This window comes from Phalaenopsis equestris, unplaced genomic scaffold (assembly GCF_001263595.1).
Source record: "Phalaenopsis equestris unplaced genomic scaffold, ASM126359v1 Scaffold000311, whole genome shotgun sequence".
Lineage (NCBI taxonomy): Eukaryota > Viridiplantae > Streptophyta > Magnoliopsida > Asparagales > Orchidaceae > Phalaenopsis > Phalaenopsis equestris.
In genome coordinates this window covers 86,415-111,322 of record NW_018164753.1, presented here as the reverse complement: position 1 = coordinate 111,322, position 24,908 = coordinate 86,415, and the positions used below count along the sequence as shown (strand labels likewise).

Sequence of the window (24,908 nt, the reverse complement as noted above, 5' to 3'; positions counted from 1 at the left end):
AAAACAAAATTGTTAGATAGTTTTCCTCCGACAGATAAACATTTCTCACCTTGGTAATTCAAAGCTCTAGAAGCAGGTCGTGATAAGAGTGGTATTAGAGCCTAGATAAGAATAAGGCTAATATGAAAAATGATCATAAAAAACAAATAGGAAAATCATTAATAATCAATAATAAAAATAAAAAGTAATTCTAATGTAAAATTTTGGTATCTCGGGGCAATTAATATCAATCTGTATGATACTGGTGGGAATAATAGAGAGGCAAGGGCTACTGATCAGCTCAATGCAACGTGTCCAACACTTACTAATCCTCCAATCAAAGGTTTTAGCTTCCCTATGGAGACAATTATTTAGATGATGGCCATAATGATAACTGCTTCAGAATTCTCAGACCCAGGCTAGTGTTAGTGGAACAAAGCAGATGGATAAGTATCTGAAGTTATTCCGAGGCATGAGATCACTTTTATTTTCAGGAGCAAGGCCAGTTGAGGCTGGGAACTGACTATTGCGAATCAAGAAAATCATTGACAATTGTCCTGCCCTCGGGAGAGAAGGTTTTCATTTGTAGCTTTTTACTTTCGAGGGGTAAGCAAAGAGATGGTGTAGGGACAACTAGAAGAGAAGTTTGGAGGACGAGCCAGTAGCCAGATTCAATAGAAGGATTTTGTGAGGATTTTCTGTGATTGGTTTATTCATCTTTCCGCCAAGGGAAGGATGCATGACCAATTTATCAAACTGGTGCAAGGCAACCACTCCATCATATAGTATGAGACCGAGTTTATGATCCTATCTCGATATACACCTCAATTAATCCCTAATGTCGAAGAAAAGTGTCACTAGTTTCTACCTGGGTTAAAGAATGTGATTAAATAGCCTTTAATCCTTCTTGTCATTGAGGATTACCGGTCATGGTGGAGAGGATGAGAATAGAGATTGAATTCAAGGCTATACAGAGGCATAGAGATTTTTAAAAGAGGTGAGGAGATGATAGGTCCTGATCAGGACAACCCCCTCAGACTGTTCAATCTGGGCAATCCAATTGGAAGAGACCTAAGCTCAATAACAATAGTAATAATAGTTTCACTAATAGCAATAGTAGTGTGACCACTTGTGCCAAGTGTGGAAAGGCGCACAGAGGAGAATGCTAGTAAGGCACCAATATCTATTTTTGGCATCATCAGTTAGGACACATGATGAGATCGTGTCCTACTTTAGTTCATAGGCCTCCTATAGATACCAGAGCTGGTGCTCCTCCTTTTCAGAGAACTTTTGGCAGGCAGAAGTTAGTTGAGTCGTCAGTATTAACTTTAGCTCCGAGACAGACACGACAGGGTGTACAACCTATAATATATGCATTGACTCAACAGGAAGTAAGAGATTCACTTGACGTCAATAATGATATTTCCTTATTTCAGTACATCTGCCAAATCTTTATATATTACGAGACTTTTATATTCTTCTTATTATAGATTTTGTATTTATAAAAAACAAATCAGTTAGAACTCTATTTGAAATTGAAGCATCACATTCATTTATCTCTGAAGAGTTTGTGAGATTCAAAGTATTGAATTCATTCAAGATGCTTGATGCCTTATTAGTCATTCTACCAAATGGGTCCCTGATAACGGCTGATAGAATTTGTGTGAATCTGACGATATGTGATAAAAGTGTGAAGGTAGTGTTAATACTAACATAATTCAAAGTGATTGTAGGGATGAATTGGCTATCAAATTACTTCACAACCAATATCCCTGAAGATGATGAATTCAAATTTGTGTGAAGATAGATGAGCCTTATCTATCATGATATCCAGCTTAAAGGCTTTCAAACTGTTAACAAAAGGGTACCAAGGCTTCTTAGCTAAGTCATTGATATTGTGAAAAAACCAAATAACTTGGAAGATATACTAAGTAGTAATGGAGTACCCAAAAGTCTTCTTAGTGATTTGTCAGGTTTGCCTCCCAGAAGAGAGATTTGATTTACTAAATGTGGGACCAGTAACAAAGGCATCTTATAGGATGGTAGTTAATGAGCTACAAGAATTAAAGAGTTAGTTACATGACTTATTAGAGAAAAGATTTATCAGACAAAACACTTCCCCTTAGGGAGCTCAAATATTTTTTGGTTATAAAGAAAGAAAGGGGCTTGAAGCATGTATTGATTATCGAGAATTAAACAAGCTCACAATCAAGAACGAATACAAATTGCCGATGATTGATGATCTCTTTGTAAATTGGAAGGGACTTCTATATTTTCTAAGATTGATCTGCGATCAGGTTATTACAACTAAGAATTAAAAAAGATGACATGGCAAAGATTGTCTTCAGTGCCAGATACAGGCATTATAAGTTTGTGGTGATGCCTTTTCAGTTATCAAATGCTCTCCTTGTCTTTATAGACCAGGTGAACAGAACATTTAAATCATTTCTAGATAGATTCATGATTGTCTTTATTGATGTCATTCTAATCTATTACAATGGTGAGACCCATAACATCGATCATCTTTGCATAGATCTACAGACATTGAAGGACAACCAGTTATATGAAAGATTGTCAAAGTGTTAATTCTGGTTGAGAAGCATTGCATTCTTGGAACATATCATTGACAGTGAACGTATCACAATGAACCAGAACAAGATTAAAATGATTGATGATTGGCCTACATTAACTACTGCTATAGGAGTTCGGATTTTTCTATATCTACCAAGCTATTACAGAAGCTCTGTTTCAGGGTTCTCTCAGGTTTCAATGTCTTTATCCAGATTGCCTTAAAAGGAGATGAAATTTGAGTGGACAAATTGCTGTGATCAAGATTTCTAGAAGTTGAAGATCTGCTTGATGATAGCCCCACTATTGATGACCCCCTCCAGGACAGAGAACTTCAAAATTTATAGTGATGCAAGTGCTTATGCAACACAAAAGGTTTCTTGTAGTAAGAATTATCTGACAAATGATCTGAAGCTAGGAGCAGTCGTATTTGTTTTGAAGATATGGAGACATTATTCATATAGAATTAGTGAAAAGTATTCACATATCACCAAAGTTTAAATTATGTTTTCAAATAAAAGAGGTTGAATTTAAGGTGAAGGCGATGAATTTAGCTCATTAAAGATTATGATTTGAATATAAAATTATGATTTAGATATACAAGATCACCCGTAGAAAGCAAATGTCGTAGCAAACGTGTTAAACAGGAAAGCATGTAGAGTACTAACAAGGTAATTAAGCAACAAGAATTAATAAAGACATGGAGTGTTTGCAGTTATTTGTAATTGCACCAAATGTCACAACAGACGTGTTAAACAGGAAAGCAAATGTCGTAGCAGACGTGTTAAACAGGAAAGCATGTAGAGAACTAACTGGGTAATTCCACAACAAGAATTAATAAAGACAGAGCGTTTGCAGTTATTTGTAATTGCACCAAATGATGAAATTTTTGTACTATTGAATCAGATGTTAATTCAACCATCTTTGAAAAACAAAATACAAGATGCATTGCCACTAGATTTAGAATTTCAAAAAATATTAGACCAAGTGAATGCGGGTTAGATGGAGAAATTTGAGATCGATGAAGAAAAACTGTTGAGATAAAAAAATAGAATTTGTATCCCTGATGTGAAAGATTTATGGAAAGAAATCCTGAAGAGGCACACTATTCATAGTATAAAATACATCCAGAAAGCAACAAGATGTATCAGGAACTGAAAGTTTTATTCTAGTGGCTAGATTTAAAGTATAGTGTAGTAGACTTTGTAACAGGGTGTCCTACTTGTCAAGTGGTTAAGACTGAGCATCAAAAGCCTAGTGAGCTATTCCAATCGTTCCCAATACCAAAATAGAAATTTGAGGACATTTCTATAGACTTTGTGACTGGGTTACCAAGATCGAAGCATGGTCAGGATGTTGTATGGTGATTATTCATAATCTGACCAAATCTGCACATTATTGTCTATTAGAGATATAGATTATGTGGATAACTACAAAATTTATGTAAGTGAAATTGCACGATTGCATGGAGTCCCAAAGACAATTATTTCAGATAGAGACAATAGGTTCACATCAGGACTATGATGGAAAGTTCAAGAACCTTTGGGCACTCAACTAATGTTTAGTACAAATTTTCATCCCCATAGTCAATCAGAAAGAACGATTCAAATCTTAGAAGACCTGCTTAGACTTTTTATACTTGATTTTCATGAAAATTGGGAAGAGTGTATACCATTGATAGAATTTTTTTTTATAACAATAGCTTTCAGACTAATATTTGTATAACTCCTTATAAAGTCCTTTATAGAAAGAAATGCACGATGCCTATTCATTGGGCAAAAATTGGTGAAAGAAAAATAATGTTATGATTTAGTTGATGAAACTGCTGAAAAGATCCAGCTAATTCGTATTAGATTGCGAGCAGTTAGATAGGCAGAGGAATTATTATGATTCTAAGCACTAGCCAATTAAATTTGAGGTAAGAGAATATATTTTAATGAAGGTTAGCCCAACAAAAAGTGTTAAACATTTTGAATAGATTGGGTAGTTAAGCCCGTTATATATTAGTCTACATGAAATTGTGGAGAAGATGGGAAAGTTGCTTATAAGCTTGTCTTACATTCACATATATATGGTGTACATAACATGTTTCATATTTCTTGTTGCATAAATATATTGTTGATGAGGCTAACAAGATTGTCACAGAACCCAATATTCAACTTTACCAAACATTTATGGATGAACTAGAAAGAATCATAAAGCATAATGTAAAGCAGCTTAGAAGTAGAGAGATGTCATGTGTTTGTGTATTATGGAAGCATGGAACTAAAAAATGTCACGTAGGACAAAAAATCAGAAATGAGAGAAAGATATCCACGGCTTTTCAATTAAGGAATGAAATATATTCTTCTACTTTAAATTTTGAGGAAGAAATTTTTTTTAGGGGAGATTGTAATAATACCCAATAAAAAAATGAAATTGCCTATTTATGATACTTGAGAGTCAAGTTTCGTTACCTCGACTTTTTGTCGATTATAGAAGGCTTGTATGAGAGAATATTTTCTCGTTCCTTCACTCCTCACAAGAAAACAAGCAAAGAGTGTAAGAGACAAAAAGGAAATCAAGGGAAAGGGAGAGGAGTAGGAATTGTGCCCTAAAAGAAGGGGAAGAAGAAGAAGACGAGAATAAGAAGGAGAGGAAGCTTATGAAACCTTGTGTTAGGAAAGACCGAAGCTCGTGTGAAATTCTTCCGCACCCGAAAGTCTCGAACGAGCTATCTTCAAGAGATCGAGCGCGTCTCGACTTTTCCGGGGTGAGCATTAGCGTATAACGGAAGGGAGACGAAACCACTAGTCTAATGAGCTCCAATCAAGGCTTTTGGTGCCCTCACCATGTGTAGAGAGTAGAGGGGAGCCGAGCACCTCTTTCAGATTGTGCGGCAATTTCTGAACTCGAGAGAGAGCTAGAACGACACACTAGAACCATCTCCACATGCGTGAAGCACTCGATCGAGTGTACGAGGGATTTTTGGAAGCAAAGAACTGCTCGTTAAAGCTAATTACACACTCGAGGGTGCTTGATCAAGCGTAATAGAATGATTGTGAGCTCCTGTTGAGGGGATTAGGCCCTAACCGAGTGAAGAAGAAAATGGGAAGGCAGAGGATTGATCGAGGAGACGTTTTGTAATGTAGAGTTTAAATCTTTGATTCGACGAATAAAGGCTTAAGAATAGAAGGAAACTGAGAAGTTGCGTCTTAGGTAAAAAAATTGACTCAATAATTTAGAAAAAATTATTCCTATTTAATTGAATTAAAAATTCAGAAACCCCATATGTTAATTAATTAAATTGTGTTCATTTTTTGTTTAAGGAACTTAACAAGTGGGCTAAATTGAAAAGGGAAAGGGAAAATTTTCAGGAATGAAGACCTATTTTAATAATTACATGTTAATTCTCCTAATTAATTAAAATTAAGCTATATTAAGTTTAAAAATGTTGCCTAATTAAAAATTTAAAAAGTTAATTTGATCTAGAATGTAATATATATTATTGTATATATTAAGATTTATGATAAAATAACATAATACTAAGATAACAATACGACACAATCACTTCATTAGAAATTGTAAGGAACTGTGAATATTCATCTGGTATTATTATTAATGAAACATAGATGTAAAAACCAACAAATAGAAATCACCAAAAATCTTGATCTCATGCCAAAACAGCAAAAAAATTTTCCGTAAAAGTTTTCATTAAGGTTTGCAACATGTTTGAATAATTCACATCCCATTGCACAAATTTGAGTGAAAGTATGAATTTCATTAAGCATTTAGTGAATTTTACATTCCTAGAGAATACATTTATAACCCACAAAAGAATTAAAAGTCAGTAGTTTGTCAACATAATTAGAAAGTAAAATATAACTTCGGCCATTTCCATTGTGGACTTTAGTGCAAACCCGCAATTAATCAGATTTAAGATTTTGCTACAATGGAAAATAAGAAAAAAAACTGTGATTTCTTGTTATACAGTTCACGACAAAGAATATCTTGAGTACTGCTAGCAGTTGATCCCTCTGAAAGTCACATATTAAGACTCTGCACCTGTTACAACTGCTAAAAACTAGAAAGAGAAGACTTTTTTGTGGAAATCTGAGAAAATTTGGTTCATTCCATATTTAACTCTCAAGTGGGTCGACAACCACTTCCAAATCTTAGAGGATTTGATTACGATATCTTAGGAAACATTTGGTTTAGTTTATTCCTTTCTTATTTTATATTTTTCTACATTATATTCAAAATAATTTAATTCCCTAATTCATGTGAGATATGTTTGGTAAGTTTGTAAATAAGGAGGGATTGATTTCTCTATATATATATAAGGAGTAAGGAGGGATTGATTTCTCTATATATATGTACCCTATTTGTGAAGAATGAACAGAGCACTTTTTCCTCCCTAAGATTCTACACGGTCTCAGAGCATCAGAAAACAAACCGTAGCTTCTTCCTTTCACCGGAATTATCCAACAACCACAAGAACTTTGAAAAGATCTGTTGAGACTGTGTTCTTCAATTTTGAGGCAATTGCGAAGATCATATCCTAGTGTGTGAATTACCCTATTATAATAGCTATTAGCCTAGTATTAAAATCAATCCTTATGAAGTTGACTTGAAGTGGAAGAACAACAACTGTTAGGTCCTGAATTGGTTGATGAAGTCACAGAAAAAATTAAATTAATTAGAGACAGATTGAAGGCTGCTCATGATTGAAAGCAAAAATAATATGACCCAAAGCACAGCGTAGTGGAGTATAAAGTTGGTGATTTTGTATTCTTATAATTCAGGCCAATGAAAAGAACAACTAGATTTGGTCAAGGAAATAAATTGAGCCCCAGATATATTGGTTTTTTCAAAATTATAGATTGGATTAATCTAGTTGCTTACAGGTTAGCTTTACCTGCAAAAATTTTAGACATTCATGACGTGTTTCACATTTCAATGTTGAGGAAATAAATTGCAAATGCACACCAGAGGATTTCATATAAAGATAATAAGTACAAAAATATTTATATGTTCAAGAGCCTCATCAAATTTTAGAAACAGATGTTAAAAAGTTGAACAACAAATTCCTTATATCAAAATAAAATGGAAGCACAGGCCCGAAAAAGAAGCTGCATGGGAAAATGAACAAAAAAAGCAATAAAAATATCCCTTGCTTTTCAAATAAATCTGAAAATTTAGAAGATAAAAGTTTTTTAGGAGTGGAGTACTGTAATACCCACTTTTGGACGAATCAAATAAAATTCTTGATAATTTTAAAATATATCCCAATATTCACATTTCTCAAAATCCAATTGAAATAATTTTATAAAATTCTACATATTAAATCTATTAATTTGATATATATCACTACGCATGAATTAACAGTATATGGGAAGATATGAAACTTTAAAATAACTACTTAATTAACACTTTAATTAAGCCTAATTAATCTTCCCTAATTGCAGCATTTAGCCATTTGACTTTCCTCGCACATTTATGTGATTGCAACAGCTTGATCTAATCAAATGGCAAGGATTTATCGGGATTGAGTTAAAAAGGTGGCATTCCTTCCATTATTTCCCCTTCTCTGCATTTGGTTCCGCACGTCTGGGGCAATTGATACACCAAAAATACGTTGGATTTCTTATATGCATTTTTAGTCATTTTTTGTGATATTGCACTTTAAAGTAAGATATTTTTCATGTTTTGTTTCATGTATGATGATTTTAGGTGTTTGAAGCCAAAATAAATAAAAAAAAAACGAATTCGGAGCAAAAAAGAGACAGTGGCCAAAACTGCATACTGGCGCCGGCAGCGCCCATTTCCAAAGAGTATGGGATGATTTGAATATTGAGAGCGGTGCCCTATCCAGTGCCGGAGGCGCCTGAAGTCGACTTATGCCCAAATTCAATGTATTTGGACGGATTTTGAAGGGGTGCTTGGGAAATCTCTAAGGGACGGATTTTGAAGGGGTGCTTGGGAAATCTCTTGGGGAATTTGTTCTAAACGAATTTAAACTATTTTTGGTGCTCGAATTCAATGGTGTTAGTGTAGAGGAGAGTGTTTCATCTTGTTTGGAGAGTGTGAGAGAGTTAGGGTTTGTGTTGAATTCCTCTCTAAGAAGGGTAAAAGGAGAAGGAAAGTGAAAGATTTCTTCTCCCTTATTCATCTAAGGAAGGAATTGTGTGGAGTTGTAAAGAGATAAGAGAATTCAAAAGAACTTCAAGGGATTTGTTTGGAGAAGAACTTGAGATAAGTTGTATTTACTTCTTATGGTTGTATGACGTTGCTTTTAAATATAAAATCCTTGTTTTGTCGTATCTTCCTCATGAGTTCTGAGTAGATTTCTTTGTTTTTTTCCTTGCAATGAGATGTGGTGATGTGATGATTTAGATTGGTTGTGTCGAATTCATGCCGAAATGTTGTAATGATTTTACACTTAGTGTTTCATTTATTTTTTGATCTGGTCAATTGAATTGTTAAGATTTGTTGTGAATCATATGATCCGAAAGGACTATATATTCTACAAAAATAGTGAAGATCACATTCAAATCTCATGGATGGTAAAGTTCATGGGGGTTGAATGCAAATAAATAGGGAAATATAGTTTATTGGGCGTAGAATTGGAGATTTTAGAGTGACAGACTAAAATCTCCAATTTGGTCCTAGTGTTTGAAGCTAAAGCAAGAGCTAGCCTTCAGGGGAGGGGAAGTGGGAGCTCTGGAGAAAATCAGTATCCTCTTAGTCTAGCTATTGATTTAGGAGATAAACCTAAGATTAGTCAATGATCTTTACAGAACTCGAAAGAGAGTAAAGAATAGAAATGCTCTTATTTGGCACAACACAATATCGTACTAATTTTTATCTTTCACTCACCACAACATCATTGTAAGGGGGAGGACGTCTTCTCCATATTTGAAACTTGCAACACAAAAACTTAGTTTGACGTTAGATAACTTGCTTAGAAGCTTAGTTAGTACTTTAACGAACTTGAATATTTAATCGTCTTTATACTATTAGTGACTTCAATATTTTCAATACGGGCATTGTGAATTGGATATTGGCTTTCTGCACTACGTTTTTGCATTTTAAAGTTCCGTTGTATTCCCTGTGGGATCGATAACCAGGACTTCACTAGAGCCATGTATTACTTGAGCGATACGTATACTTTCATTCATAACTGCGACAAAAGAGAAGATATAAAAATTAAATTCGAAATCGAGCATTTAGAAAGTCGCGACCAGCAATCAACGACCCCGGTATTGTTGCACAATGGGGCGAGCGGCAGGGGAGAAAAGAAGGGATGAAGAAAGTATTAAAAGAAATCTTTAGGGAGGATTTATGCGGGGAAGCCTTTCAAGGTGAGTTATAGTAAGTGGATTATATTTGAAATAAAATCAATAAATAAGCAAGAATGTCATGAATCTCTAAGAGTATTATGTTTCCAAGTGGGTTACACTAGGCGTCAAGCTCGAGGCGAGCTTGAAGAAACTCGTTGCAGGATTGTCCCGTCGATTCAGGTGAAATGACCCTATGCTAAATTAAGAATAAAACTTTATGTATGATTTCTATATGATTTCTTTTGACATATGAACATATTAGAACTTTCTACATATTATTAAACATTTTCATGGGTTACATGAATGTCAGCTTGAATTGAAAATGATGATATTATGATTTTCTTATTGAATTGATATAATGACCATGTTTACAAAATCTTCTTTTACAGGTATTTCTATCATGCGATTTATGGATATGATTTATGATTTGTCTATGGTTAATGTTTGCTACAGGAATGTCGCAAGTATTATGATAGGTAGACTATTACGTGAATGCTTACAAGAATGCATGATAGAGAATAATAAATTCCCGACTTTTAGTATTTAGGCAGGGACGAAGTCAAGAACAGTTGGGATCAGACGTGGATGGATCTGGAAACTGTTGGTATCAGGAGAGCTATTAATAATTGCTATGTTAGGAGGGACCCAAAATTTATCAATAGTGAAATGAAAGTAGTCAAAGCCTATACAATTACAAATGATATTTCTAATATGACATGCACTGATTTTAAAATCAATAAGGATATGACTAAGATTGCACATGAATAAATAGAATACATATTTGATATAAATGTTACTGTTTACTGCATTTCATGCATTTTACTTTAAATGTCACATATGATTAAAGCATGTTTATGTTTATGTTCTACTATTATGCATATGAGCTACTTATGAACATGCATGTTGTCTTCATTTCATCCATGAAAATCTTACTTTAGTATTGGTTATTTATTTAAGCTTATAGCTCGCACTTATATTGTTGATTTTTAGAAAAAAGTAAGGAGCACCTAGTCAAGTAGACTAGTGTGATGAATACCTTTTACATTGTATAGTTTTGTGAGATCTAGAAAAAAGTAAGGAGCACCAAGTCAAGTAGATTAGTGTGATGTATACCTTTTACATTATATAGTTTTGTGAGATTATATAGATTTTTGGGTATGTATGTTTCTTATGTTGATTTTTTAGCAGCTATATATATATATATATATATATATATATATATATATATCAGGCGGGAGGCTCTGCTAGGGTTTTGCCTCACGGGGAACCCTAGCGTCTGATGCGGTAACTTCACGCTCGAAGGAGTTCGCGCTTGACTTCCTCTGTTTCGTCTTTTATCATCCAGTTTAGTGCTTCATCTATTTTGGAGAGTTTCGTCGTGTTGCGCCTGGTCCGTCGTCCTTCGTCGTGCTCGCCGCTCTTTGAAAAACAGTTTCTGGGTACAAACGTTCGTCGTCTCTCGTGCTCGAAGCAAAATTGAAGGGCTCGCGTTTCTGGCCTTCGGCTTTGTCGTTTGCAGGCTGAAGATTTCATTCTCTGGCTTGCTTTCTGCAGTTTGACGCCGTGTTTCGCCCACTGCGCTTATATCGGAATGTCGTAGCAAGTGGACTATCTCCCTGCTTTGATGGCGCTCCCTCCTTCGATTAAACCTGACAAAGTATCTTTCGCCCACGTGATGGGTAATCATCAGGTGGAGTCTACTGTTGTCTTCCCCTCAAGCTATAAGGATTGTCGTGATGGTGACTGCCCTTTTGTTAAGAAGGCAAGTAGGAAAGGTGGAAAAACAACACTCTTTTTCTCTGATTTGGAAATTTAAACCCTGACTGAGAAATGCAAGTTTACTCTTATTGGAAAATTTCAATGGGGGCACCTATCTTTGGAAGTTACCAAAAAGAGTTTCGATGGTCTTAAACTAGTAGGCAAGTGGAAAGTAGGACTCTTTGATGGGAAACATGTGTTGATTCAGTTAACCGTGGCTGAAGACTACGCTCGGATTTTCTCTAAAAAATATCTTAACATTGCAGACCAGTCAATGAAGTTACTCAAGTGGTCTCCTAATTTTGACCCAAATCATGAATCTCTCACTATATCGTTATGGTTTAATTTACCTGTTCTCAAGCTGCATTTCTTTAATTATCAGGTTCTCTACCATATTGAGGATCCTATGAAGCTAGATCTACCCACCTTTAATCTAACCAGACCTTCTGTAGCCAAAATACATGTGGAAAAGGATATTACTTTACCTGATATTACTGAAGTCTGGCTGGGCACAACTCATAATGACAACTCATAATGGGGCACAACTCATAATGGATATTGACAACAAATTGTCATAGAACATAGACCTTTTTATTGTACTCACTGCAAGATGTTTGGGCATACCCTTGATAAATGCCATAGGTTTCATCCTGATTTAAAAACTAAAGCTCATGTGAATAAGGATGAGTCTAACCCCACTGCTCTAGACACATCTGGTCCACCTGTGGAGGAAATTACCACAAGACAAGAATTAGTATCTGATTAATTGCCCCTGTGGATCCCCCCGCTGACAATACTGTTTCTGTTTCTGTGATTGATGTGATGTCGGATGGCTCTGCTGGGCAACTTACACCTTCAAACCTTATTGAAAACAATATCGAAGGACCCTTACCTACAAAGGATAATGCTTAGACCGATAATCAACAGAGCCTTGCAGCTCCTCATCTTCAGGCAGTATCTGGTCAGAGGCGACAACACATACTTCACACACACTAGAACCTATTGTGGTTATAACGGTTGGCAATCTTTCAATTACGATTCTACCACTTAATCTGAACGAGCAAGAAATGAGTCAATCTTCGGATGAGGAATGACAGGTTTACACATCCAGGAGGAAGAAGAAGAATGGAGATCTACTGGAGCTCAGGAATCTAATGGATGATACTTCGGTTACTTCGGGTAATGGTATGCACCTCACCAATTTGTTAGTTGGCTCCCTTCCGAGAACTAGAGGCAGATGCAGGACTAAATTGGGTCGTCCCTAGGTTTTGATTTATTTTTTTTTTTTTTTGTGTTGTGCATGTGGGTTGGATGCTTATCTGTATCATTTCCTTTTTAATATATTAGCCCTTGGGCTTTTTAATATATATATATATTGGTGACATGATGTCCACGCTTTCAAATATATGAGAATGTAAATGAACTATGAAAATTTGTGATGATTGAGTTATACCACTTCATTACTAACTGGGTCCTAATTTGCAAGTCAGAACGAGTGCTGATGAGGATTTTGTCTGCTTTGTCGTTCACTTCCGTCACTTCACAGTTGACCAGATAGGGGGATCAGCTAAGGTATGACAAAGACACCCAAGGAAGTCAGTCAAAACCCAAAAAGAAAGGCGAAGGCAGGATGCCATCGAAGCTACAATGTTACATGAATTCATTGTGGGAAAACAAAAGAAAAAGAACAAAGCAAAGGATAATGAGTGGATTCGCATACACATAACCAACAAACAAATGAAGCGCGATAGTATGAAGTCACAAAAGGCATGGTACACGTGATGGGAGCAGAGAACAAAGTCAGTGTGAAAGGAGAACTTAGCATAAAACAAGGCACACACATCACAAAGACGGAGTAGCAAGAGTGCTACTCACATGTGTGTACAATTGCGATGAAGATAAGGTGGGTGCGTCCCATGATTGCAAAATCAATCAAATAGAGTGCCACAATCCCAAGTTGAAGCGTATGAGATGAAGAGCAGGATGACTTAAGGTTTTAATTCAACATGTTCTTTAGGGTTTACAATAAAGAGGTTGATTTGGTTGATGCCATATCTATTCCATACCAAATATCCTATGTCGATGGTAAGAAATTAGGCATTTAATATGATGCAACATAGGAAAATTTGTTAGATAAGGAGGACACAACAATTGTAATAGGATTAGTAAGAATGGAAGATTTCATCTCTTTTAAATGGGCCAAGATTTTTACTAAAGGCTTAGTTTATAAGTGATTTTCAAATTTGCTCTATTGATTGGGTTAGAAGGTATTTGTTTGCTCATTGTAAAGGTGTAGATGATTTCAATTAAATGTTAGGTTCCTTAAGTTTGAAATTATAAATATTAGCTATATCAGAATAAAATTCACATCATAAAGTGATAGGTGACCTACCAACATGCATGGGTCGTTAAACCTAATCATATAAGAATAACTACCCAATCGAACAAATAAAAAACATTTTCATGTTATTGACCTACACAACATCAAAAGAACGAAGATGTAGCCCAACCTTCATATTGCATCATATCAAGATGGTTTTAGTCATTACATTCATATTACTCCTTTCTCTGACTAATTTGTATTTATTTCTATTACAAGAATCATAGCCATAGAAAATATGAGTTCTTTCCCAATCTTCACTAGTGTTAATCCTAGTGAGCAACGTCTAACAGCAACTACATGATCTTGAGATTAATCATAATTAAATTGCTCATCACCAGAACATGGATGAGGTGCACTATAACTTGTTTGATTACATGAGAAGCACTGCAGTCTATTTTTATTTTTACTAGGTAAGGCCTTCAGAAACAATGAAAATCTTTGAAAAATATTTTTTTTGTCGTATGTTTTGCTTAGACTGTGTAGTTGCAATAAAGATAGACCGAGAAGGTGGTCCGAGACCAATCAATTTGCTTTTCTTTCCAAGTACTAATTTGCATTAAAAGCTCTATGAATGTCATCTTCAAATGTAGTACGATCGTAAGTACTTCAATGTGAGGGCTAACATTGAAAACATTTATAAAATTCACGTTTTCAAACCCAACTATCTTCTATAACTACAAATCTTCATTTCATCAAAATTATTCATATAATTACACTGAAAGGTATGTAGCTTATGAAATTTGATAAGCAGTTGTCTCATTTTATATATATATATATAGGAAAAAATTATGATACAAATTATATATTTTTTTAATCAAATTAATGTTGAACCGCCAACCAATAACTTTTTCTCACTATAATTTTGCCCTCAAAAACATTTAGCAGACCTAGTTAATTTGACATGAGCAAGAGAAACTTTCATATGATTTTGTAAACTTTCGTTAATTTAAAATAATCTACAACATTTATTATCAATAAGAATATGCATCAAGGTTGTACAAACTAAAGAAAACCAAACGACTTTGATCCTTCCATAACAATCATCATGATCATCAACCCTAGTTTTTATTAATGGTTGCAATCTTAATGTATAATGTCATTCCAAGGAGGCTTGTTAAAGGCTAGCATGTTTCCTTGGGAAAAGTATAAGGAAAATATCAGAATGTCAGACGGAATTTGAGGAGGATAAATTCTTAACATCACTACAATAAGATATAGGAATGTCAAAAAAATTCCTAGATTATCAGCGAATGAAAAATTATAACTAACCATATACGTCAAATTTGGTTCTAAAACATAGACTAATGATAGTAATAAAAATTCGATCTCCTCTTGAAGTTTTTCATATATGCTTATTCAATGAGTTAATTCATTCTCATCATTGTATTTTATCATGAGATTACAAACCATATCAATTATATTGGTGATATTATGAACACCAGCTTGTGTCAACTAAATGTTAAGTGATTTTTTTTTGCATCTATAGAAGGAACATGTTAATTTGTTTAAGTACCTTACAACATGTTGCATCTATATGTACACTATCAAATTGTTGCTTCGGCATTGAACTCTTCCAATTGATTACAAGCGCATGATGCATAGGTGAAATGATATATGATTTATATAATGTGACTATGCCATCTATAGGAGCACAAAAATGAAGTGTAATGATGCTTTGCCAATATGGTTACAAAGTGTTCATGAAATAAAAAATTAAGCAATACATTTAATTCAAAAAAAATATTAGTATGATATTAAGTGAACTCAAAAACATGCAAAAATTTCCTAGAAAATTTTGTAGAGGACAATAGGCAGTTGTAGAGTTTTAGCAGAGCTATTTATCTCTTTGTAATGTGGCTATGCAAGCATAAAACATACAAGGTGTAATGGCTATTTAAGGATTGCAATTGGAATCAATGCAAATGGTTAAAGCAGTTGACTAGGTAAGTGGATGAGAAGATATCAAAAGGCCAGATTCAATTACAAAGAACCAAAAAAGAAAAGGAACAGATAAATCCTATGAGAGAAGGGTACATGTAAGAGGAAAGAGGAAAAGAGATTTAAGGATAACTTTTGAGTTCAATTCTTAGATAGAATCTTAAGAAATTCTTATCTAATTTATAGAAAATAGGATAACATTTTAATTCAAAAGGAATGAATTTTAACTAGATTGACTTAAATGATATCATATAACATCAATTCAAATCTATGAATATCAATAGGATAATTCAACCTAATTAATAGAGGATAAATCCAAATATCATAAAATAGATATCAATAACAAAAAAAAGTAAATATCAGAAGCTAATTTCATTCAATCCAAGCATGAAGAAAGTCCAAATCCTTTTAGGCACCCATGCTAGGTATCACTTTTGATAATTTGGAAGTTGGGCGGGGGACAAGTAAAAGTCATTCAAGTTTTTGATAGCTTAGTGCTAAGTTTAATTCAAAATAATAGGTCTCATCCTTATAAAAGTGTTATGAACACCACTTTCGATTCTAGAATGAAAGCATCAATATGTCTATAAGGACTCCAAAACTAGCATCTACTAGCTGCAGCAACTCAGCATAAATATAAAAGAGTTAGCTCAGCAAATCCAATATTTATTTAGCAAAATTAGGTAATTAACAAGCAGAGGATAAATTTGCATGAATTGTTATTACAATATGATTTGCTCCTAAAAATGCAACAAGCTATGAAGAACATAAAAAAGAAAAATCAACGAGCGAGTGAGCGAGAGAGAGAGAGAGAGAGAGAGTTTATGAAAAAAATGAAAGCAAAAGAAACAAGGAACTTGATGTAGGGAGAAAATGCAAATAAGTAAGATTGGGTAATAAAGAGCAATCTAGCGGGAAAAAAAATAAAACAAAAAACAAAGAAATAAAACAGCAGGAAAAAATACGAAACAAAAAAAAAGAAAAAAAAGGAACCATTTGACAATAGAAGTTTGCGAAGTAGGGAGAACCAACCTAAAGTATCCACTACATAAACATGTATACAAGGAGAAACCATCTCACTTTTAGATCTCAATGCCACAAGCATCCCTCTTTTCTGTAGTGCCTGATCAAACAAAAGAGAACGAGCATAAATTTACTACATAGATGTATAGAAAAAGAATAAACAGCTACAAGGCTTAAGTGTGTTGTTGGAATCAAACACTAAACAAGTTAATCAGCCTGACTTGCAGTCTAGTTCATAAAGGAATATATAGCATGTATTAACCAAATTAAATCTATTAAGGTGACTGACAAAGAGAGAACTTCAGTTAAGAAACCTTTTGTGATGTAAAAACATGAGCATAGTTATCTGCATATGATATGGTTGAAAAGCATGGATAAATCGCCATCACACACTTAGAATAGCATAAATACTTAACAAAGGCTCTATTTGGCGCAGCTGCAGCTGTGCTGCCCCAAGAAGCTGCTGCGGGGAAGCTGGTATTGCGGGGAAGCTGGTTGTCTGTTTGTTGCAACTGTGTGAAAACAACTGTGGGACAACTATTTCTGAAAAAATGACCATTTTGCCCATGTTTAGTGAAGTTGTTTAAAACAGAACTATGATAGCGACATATTTGATAATCCGGAACCAAAAATTCATTTCAAAACATAACAATAAAGATAAAACAATGTCATTGTGCTTCCTCATTGTGCTTCCTATCAATCTCCACTCAATTCTCAAACCTATCCTAATAATTTTGCTGCAATTAAGTTAAGCATCCTAGAAAAGCTCAAACTTGAATTTCAAAGAGCATAAGTATTCATATCATAGAAGCAAGAATTAACTGCTTCAAAACCAAAAGTTGATGAGCAGTCAGCGCCCAAACAAATTCATCAACTCGAAGCTGGAGAAGCCTTTGCAAACCTCATCAGAGACATGGGTGAACAAAAAACATAGCGGAAAGAACCGTGTAACAATTTGAATTAAGAAAAGAAGCTTAAAGCAAGAAAATCGGACCTATGATGACGAATCCAAGGAAAGGCAACTAAGATTGAGTAGTAAAACCTTCGACACCTCAAAAGTTTTGGGGAAGAAGAAAATAGAAAGGAGAAGTCCGGCTAGGGCTTTAGGCGGAAGAGGTCTCGGCGAAAAGGAGGAAGCAGATCGGTGAGGTTGCCAGTGAGAGAGGTCGCCTGCCAGAGAAGGGAAGGAGGATACTGCAACAATACCGCGTAACAAGCCGAACGAACATGGAGGAGAAGACGAAGGAGGGAGGGGGAGGGAGGGGGAGGCTCGATGAGCTCGATGAGGGGTAATGCATAAAAAGCCGATCGAGAAAGCTGTGTCGCTAAATCCATCCCACGGCCGGCTTTATACCCGAATTGCGTCACGCCGCGAGCGGGACGCACCGCCAAACGACAGAAAATCACGGGATCAAGCCGCGGCGCTCTCACGCCGCAATCCCAAACAGAGCCAAAGTGTCTTCATAAAGAAACATCAATTTTGTAAAATAATGAATGCATCAAAATATGATTAATTGGGTTAGCATAAATGAGTTAGAACATTATACGATAGGTATTCTACTTAAAGATTATTAGATTTGTTTAATTAAACTGAACCAAAAAACACTTACGAAAATTGCTGCAAGATTAGAAAACTAGCTAAAATGTACTTCAATTGATATTAGAGTAAAAAATAATGGGTTGTTCGTATCATCAGATGAAATTTAGCTAGTTAATGCACTCCAATAACTAAAATGTACTACATAGTTAGTTAATGCACTCCAATATTTTCCTTCTCCCTTACCATTAATGGTACTTTGTCTACCCTAACTACCCTCAATCTAAAATGCTAAGAAATTACCATTAGATGCTTTTGCTATTTCTAAGAAGCTTAACTTGCATCATACAAAAAAAAAATATTGATCAGATTCCTAAATTTTGATAGAAAGTGATTCTAATTCATTAATCGATTTTCATTAAATTCCAAATCATTATCATCAGATGAAATTTTTTGTGATCATCTGCTTTGTGTCAAACTTCAAACTCTACAAAGCTAGTATTGAAGAAATGCATGCCTTAGGAATGGGAAAGCTTCTTCACAACATAATTGTATGGTGAAGCTGTATCATACAAAGAGGAATAATAAAGCATACTTGGGCTAACTGTTTTCCATGCTGGGGATGTCGCATCACAATGATGGTAATCAAGTTGGGAAACGCCATTGCTAATTCTTTGTGAACAGAAATCATGACTGCAAATTACATTTGGTAGAAATTTCAGTTCACTTAGTTGGCATTAAACTAGAATATTCTAGGATGTATTAATGCCACATTAAAACCCAACTCAAACCTAACAGACAAAAAATCCTGCATATGCAATGATATCACTAGCAACGAAAAGTAATAATTCTGTTGTGCCACAAGCATACAACACATCCAGAATAAATGTCTAAGATGAACAAATGCTCCATCTACATAACATTTCTTAATATTTCACACGCAAAGACTCAAAAATATCAAGCAAAAGAGTATACTTGAACCAATGTGTTCTCCACCTTCTTCATATTATTGAAAATTTCGTACCAAAAAAATGGCAATTCTTATCATTTGTCAATGATTAGAACTATTACAAGCTGTAATGCCCTCATGTTTTCATTATTTGAGTTTTACATGGCCCTTTCACACGCCAAAATGAAACTTTAATTTTGCAATCATAGAAAAATTTTCAAATTATAAAAATGCTTTAATTATCGTAACACATCAGTATAAGTAAAGATATGCCCATAATTATCTTTCTTCTTTGTTCTTCTAATTATTTATATATAGGCATCTGTGTTATACCAATTAGAAATATACAAAAAAAGGTTGAATTCTCAACTTGGTATCAAAGTGAGGTCAACATTACCTTAGATGCTCTGCTCCTAAGAATCAAAATGCCAAGCCTATCCTTCCAACCTATTGCACCTGAGCAAGACCTGACTCTCTTCATTAGCTCCACTTATATATTTTCAAAAGAATGGTCGAAAGCTATTATACGAGCCCCCAACCACCCTCGAGTGCCTAACTATTCGAGGACCGCCCCCACTACAGGCAAACTGGCCAGAGGGGGATTTTAACCCGTGATCTGAGGGGACTTATGACCTTCAAAGAGGCTGCTCTACCAACAGGTCAAGGCTGGCGACGATTCCAAACACACACACACATACATACATACATACATACATACATACACATGTACGTACATATGTACACACGTACGTACATATGTACACACGTACAAACATACCTACACACGTACGTACATACGCACATACGTACAGACACACACACACACACACACAGACATACATACAAACATAAGCTATTATACGAGCCCCCAGCCACCCTCGAGTGCCTAACTATTCGAAGACCGCCCTCACAACAGGCAAACTGGCCAGAAGGGGGATTATAACCCGTGATCTAAGGGGACTTATGACCTTCAAAGAGGCAGCTCTACCAACAGGCCAAGGCTGGCGATACACACACACATACATACATACATACATACATACATACATACATACATACATACAAACACACGGACGTACATATGTACACACATACGTGCATATATACACACGTACGCACATACGTACACGTACAGACATACACGTACACGTACGTACACACACACACATACGTACACACAGACATACATATATATATATATATATGTATGTCTGTGTGTACGTATGTGTGTGTGTGTACGTACGTGTACGTGTATGTCTGTACGTGTACGTATGTGCGTACGTGTGTATATATGCACGTATGTGTGTACATATGTACGTCCGTGTGTTTGTATGTACATACATACATATACATACATGCATACATGCATACAAACATGCAGATACATACATATACATATACATACATACATACATACATACATACAGATACAAACAAACATACAGGCATACAGGCATACAGGCATACACACAGACATACAGACAGACACATAGACACACAGACAAACTATATATATATATATATATATAAATCGTTATGTTTATCACGAGAGGCTCTGCTAGGGTTTCGTCTGATGCCAATTTCCATCGTCTGCTTTGTTGAATTACCTACCTCGTTCGTCGTCTTCATCGATTTTGTCGCTACGTCGTGCTCGAAGAAGAAGGGGTCCGCGCCTCAACTTCGTCTGCTTCGTCCTTCAACATGCTCATTTGAAGAAGACTTCCTTCGTCTTCCACATTGAATCACCTTCCTCCTTTCAAGTCTTCCTCGATTTCATTGCTTTGTCGTGCTCGAGAAGAAGGGGTTCGCTCTTCAACCTCGTGTGCTTTCTTCCTTCGTCGTGTTGTTGTTGCCCTAATTGTCGTTTCTTCATCGTTTGCTCTTTCCTTGACTGCATTCTTCACTGCTCCTAACGTCTAGCCTCCTTCAACCGGCAATGGCTTCGGACGGAACTTATGATGCTTCCCTTGCGAGTGTAGGAAAAATAAAGTTTGTTCCCGCCTTCTTTTGCGCTGCTGGAGGTTGGCAAGTTTTGTTACATCAAGAAAGCTGGTAGGAAAAATAAAAAACCATCTTTTTTACTGAAATCGAACGTTATCTGTTTGCTTCCTCATGTCGTCTGAATTTGGTCAGAAAATTTATTTATGGTAATTCCAAAATGGAGCTGGTTCGTAAGAAATTTGAGCTTATGCACCTTCTTAGGGAGTGGAAAATTAGACTTTTAGATGGGCGGCACAACCTTATTCAACTTAACAATGAATAGGATTACACATACTTATTTGCTAGAAGACTAGTTTGGATTGATAACAGAGCAATGAAAATCATGAAATTGACTGTGGATATTGACCCACAGACGGAACCACCAATCATACCGGTTTGGATTCATCTTCCTAGCTTGAAATTTCATTATTTTAATCAATAAGTGTTATACTCTATTGCTTTAGTTTATGATAAGCCACTCAAAATGGAAATTACTGCTTTAAATCTTTCACTTTCTTCAGAAGTCAGGGTGCTTGTTGAAAGGGACACCACTTTAATCGCTCCTAAGAAAATTTGGTTAGGCTCACAATACCAAGGATATCGGCAAAAGGTAGTTATTGAGTCTTTCCATATGTATTGCTCTCACTGTTGTATGTTTGGTCACTCCAGTTCTCAATGTCATCGCCTATACCCCCCCTCTAAACCAAAAAAACAAAGTGCTCGGCCAAATTTAGAGATCTCTCCTCCTAATCTTCTCCAAGTTACTGACACTCTTATTCATCACAAGGATATCACTGACCCCAATAACACTGTGGTAACCGTAACATCTAGTCCACTGGCCGATGTTGATGTAGGTTCCACTACCGTCGGCAATCTTTCAATTACTCAGCCTCCACATAATTCTCAAGATGAAGGTCCTTTGATTCCTCCTGTGGAACTTTTTGTTGATGGTGGCAGAGGAGACTTTTCATACTTCACCAACTCTAGAACCTATCATTGATGTAACGATTGGCAATCTCGTGGTGGAGTGTCCAGCCCTAGGTGTGCCCCAGCTTCAAGTCCAACATTCCACCCTAAGTGAGTTTTCTACTGCGGCCCTACCACCTCATTAAATCGAGCAAGTCGTTACTGTCATTCAGGCATAAGGGGCTCATGATGTGCAACAGCCTACACATGCCCGAAAATCTTTGGACGAATCCACAGATCAGATGAGTCAGTCTTCGAACGAAGAATGACAGATTTACACATCCAAGAATAAGAAGAATAATAATAGCGGTCTACTAGAACTCAGAAACTTAATGAAGATACATTGGTTGTTTCAGGTAATGACAGTAGACTTAATCATTTGTTAGCTGACTCCCTACCTAGAACCAGATGTAAGAGGTAAGGATACATTAGGTCGTTCTCAAGCTCCCATTTTATGCTTGAATCTTCGAGTGTTTGGAAACTTTTGGAGTAGAGTTTTGCCTAGGTTATAATTTTATTTTTTGGGTATACATATACTTTTTTTGGACCTTGGTGTGTGTTGTATACCGAGTACTTAGGGTTCCAGTTTGGACCCTCTCATCCAACCAATCTGTACATTTCCTTTCTAATAAAAAAGAAAATAAGTAATAACGACTAGAGATATGATTGTCGTTAAATCTAATATATATATATATATTTTGAAAGCCCAAAAAGGCTAATATATTAACTAAAAAGAAAGATACAGATACAATGTGATGGAGGGCCCAAACATGGCACCTTGCTCACAACAAAACCACAAGGGGTTCCACAATTAGAAAATACTGAAAAGCACATTAGAGACATATTGAAAAAGCCTAAAAATGCAGAAATACATAGTATTAGGTGGCTAGAGTGCAACCCAATTTGGTTATGTCTCTGCCTCTGGTTCTGGGAAAGGAGCAAGCTAATAAGTTGGTAAGATGATTGTCATTGCCAGTAGTAACCAATGTATCATCCAATATGTTCTCGAGCTAGAGTCGACCTTCATTCTTCTTCCTCCTGGAATAGACACGTCATTCCTCTTCCGAAGATTGGCTCACCTGATCTTAGTCTATAGTGTGCTAGAGATGTGCAAATTGTTAGACATTAGAAGCAACTACATGTTGTACCGCCTAATCTGTAAAGGAGCACTCTCGTGTGTCTTGACATGTGAGTGGGTCTTCTTCAATAACAATGGATAGTATAAGCACAATTGGATCTGTAGCTGTAGTATGTTGTTCTTCTTCAGGAACTGCAGTGTTGGGAAGAGGATCGGGTTGCATCTTCTCAACAGGGATAGTAGGTGGTTGTTCTTTAGCGATATTTGTCCTTAGATGAGGATGCAAACGATAGCAAATAGTAGAGTTGTGGCCAAACATACTACAATGAGAGCAATAAGGAGGATGTAGTTCTATTTCAACATTTTGCCAATACACGTTATGCATAGTGTCAATTCATATCTCATCCGGAGTTGGTTGAGTGATATCTCTCTCAACTAACACACAAGCCAAAGAGGGTCTAGTGACAGCAAGCATAGGACTATCCACCTTGAGAGGCTTACCATAAGCACTTGCTAAAGAGTAGAGGATTTTCATGTTGAAAAGATGTAATTTTAACCTTTGAAACTTTATCCAAACGGGAATAATAGGGGACTCCGCTTTTGGATCAAAACCGACTGTCCACTTCAAAATCTTCATAAAATGGTTGTAAATCTTGATAGTTTTACGAGAGAAAATGCGAGTGTATTTTGTATCATGAGATAGCTGAATAAGTATATGTCTACCGTCAAGTAAGCCAATATTCCAACTATGTTCCAACTGCCCAATAGTTTCACCAATAGTTTCATAGTATCAAACACCTTCCTAATGATCTCCAGTTTTGGGTGACCATAAAAGAATTTCCCAAGAGGACGCGAGAGTACTGATTTCAACCTCTGTGAGAATAAGTGCAGGCTTTCTCATTTTTTTTCAAGTTTTTTAATAAAAGTGTGATCACCTCCAACTTTAAGAGCCTCATGGAAAGATTCTGGAACATTGCAGGACTTACCAATAGCAGGAAAGTCGCCGGCAAGAGCATTTGCATAGGAACGGAGCATCGAGGCCATCTCCCTCACAAGACAGGAGAGAATAGTCTGGCGGGCAGGAAGCGAGCAGACAGACGAACAGGAAACCTTCTGTCGGGCAGGAAGCGAGCAGAAGGTGCGCCCTTCTGCAAACAAGAGCGAACCGCAGACAGGGACCGCAGATGAAACCGCAGCTCGAAAAGGGAAACAGCGCCGAAGCCCTTTGTCGTATAGCACGAAGACGACGAACGCAGAGCCCTTCGTCGTCGTCGTCGAGTGCAGGAAGTTCGTCGTCGAGCACCAGAGAAAAGATTTACGACCGAAGGAATCAAACCAGGGTTTCGCCATCAGGCAAAACCCTAGCAGAGCAGATGGCGACTAACATTTCTATATACACACACACACACACCCACACACCCACACAC

The 24,908-nt window shown here is 36.1% G+C and overlaps 1 protein-coding gene across 8 annotated transcripts in view; it reads right to left on the bottom strand.

Moving 5' to 3' along the window:
* LOC110025595 (probable 3-deoxy-D-manno-octulosonic acid transferase, mitochondrial) overlaps nucleotides 1–24,908 on the bottom strand; it is a 33,789-nt gene that overhangs the window by 3,370 nt on the left and 5,511 nt on the right. For 5 of the 8 annotated variants that reach the window (XM_020726155.1, XM_020726157.1, XM_020726158.1 and 2 more), the window contains exons 8-9: nucleotides 19,104–19,201; nucleotides 16,981–17,071 (exon numbers count right to left, since the gene is read on the bottom strand). In XM_020726155.1, coding sequence (XP_020581814.1) covers nucleotides 16,981–17,071; nucleotides 19,104–19,201 — 189 coding nt within the window. The remainder of the gene's footprint in view (nucleotides 1–16,980; nucleotides 17,072–19,103; nucleotides 19,202–24,908) is intronic. The other 3 variants (XM_020726159.1, XM_020726162.1, XM_020726163.1) reach the window with 2 other exon arrangements.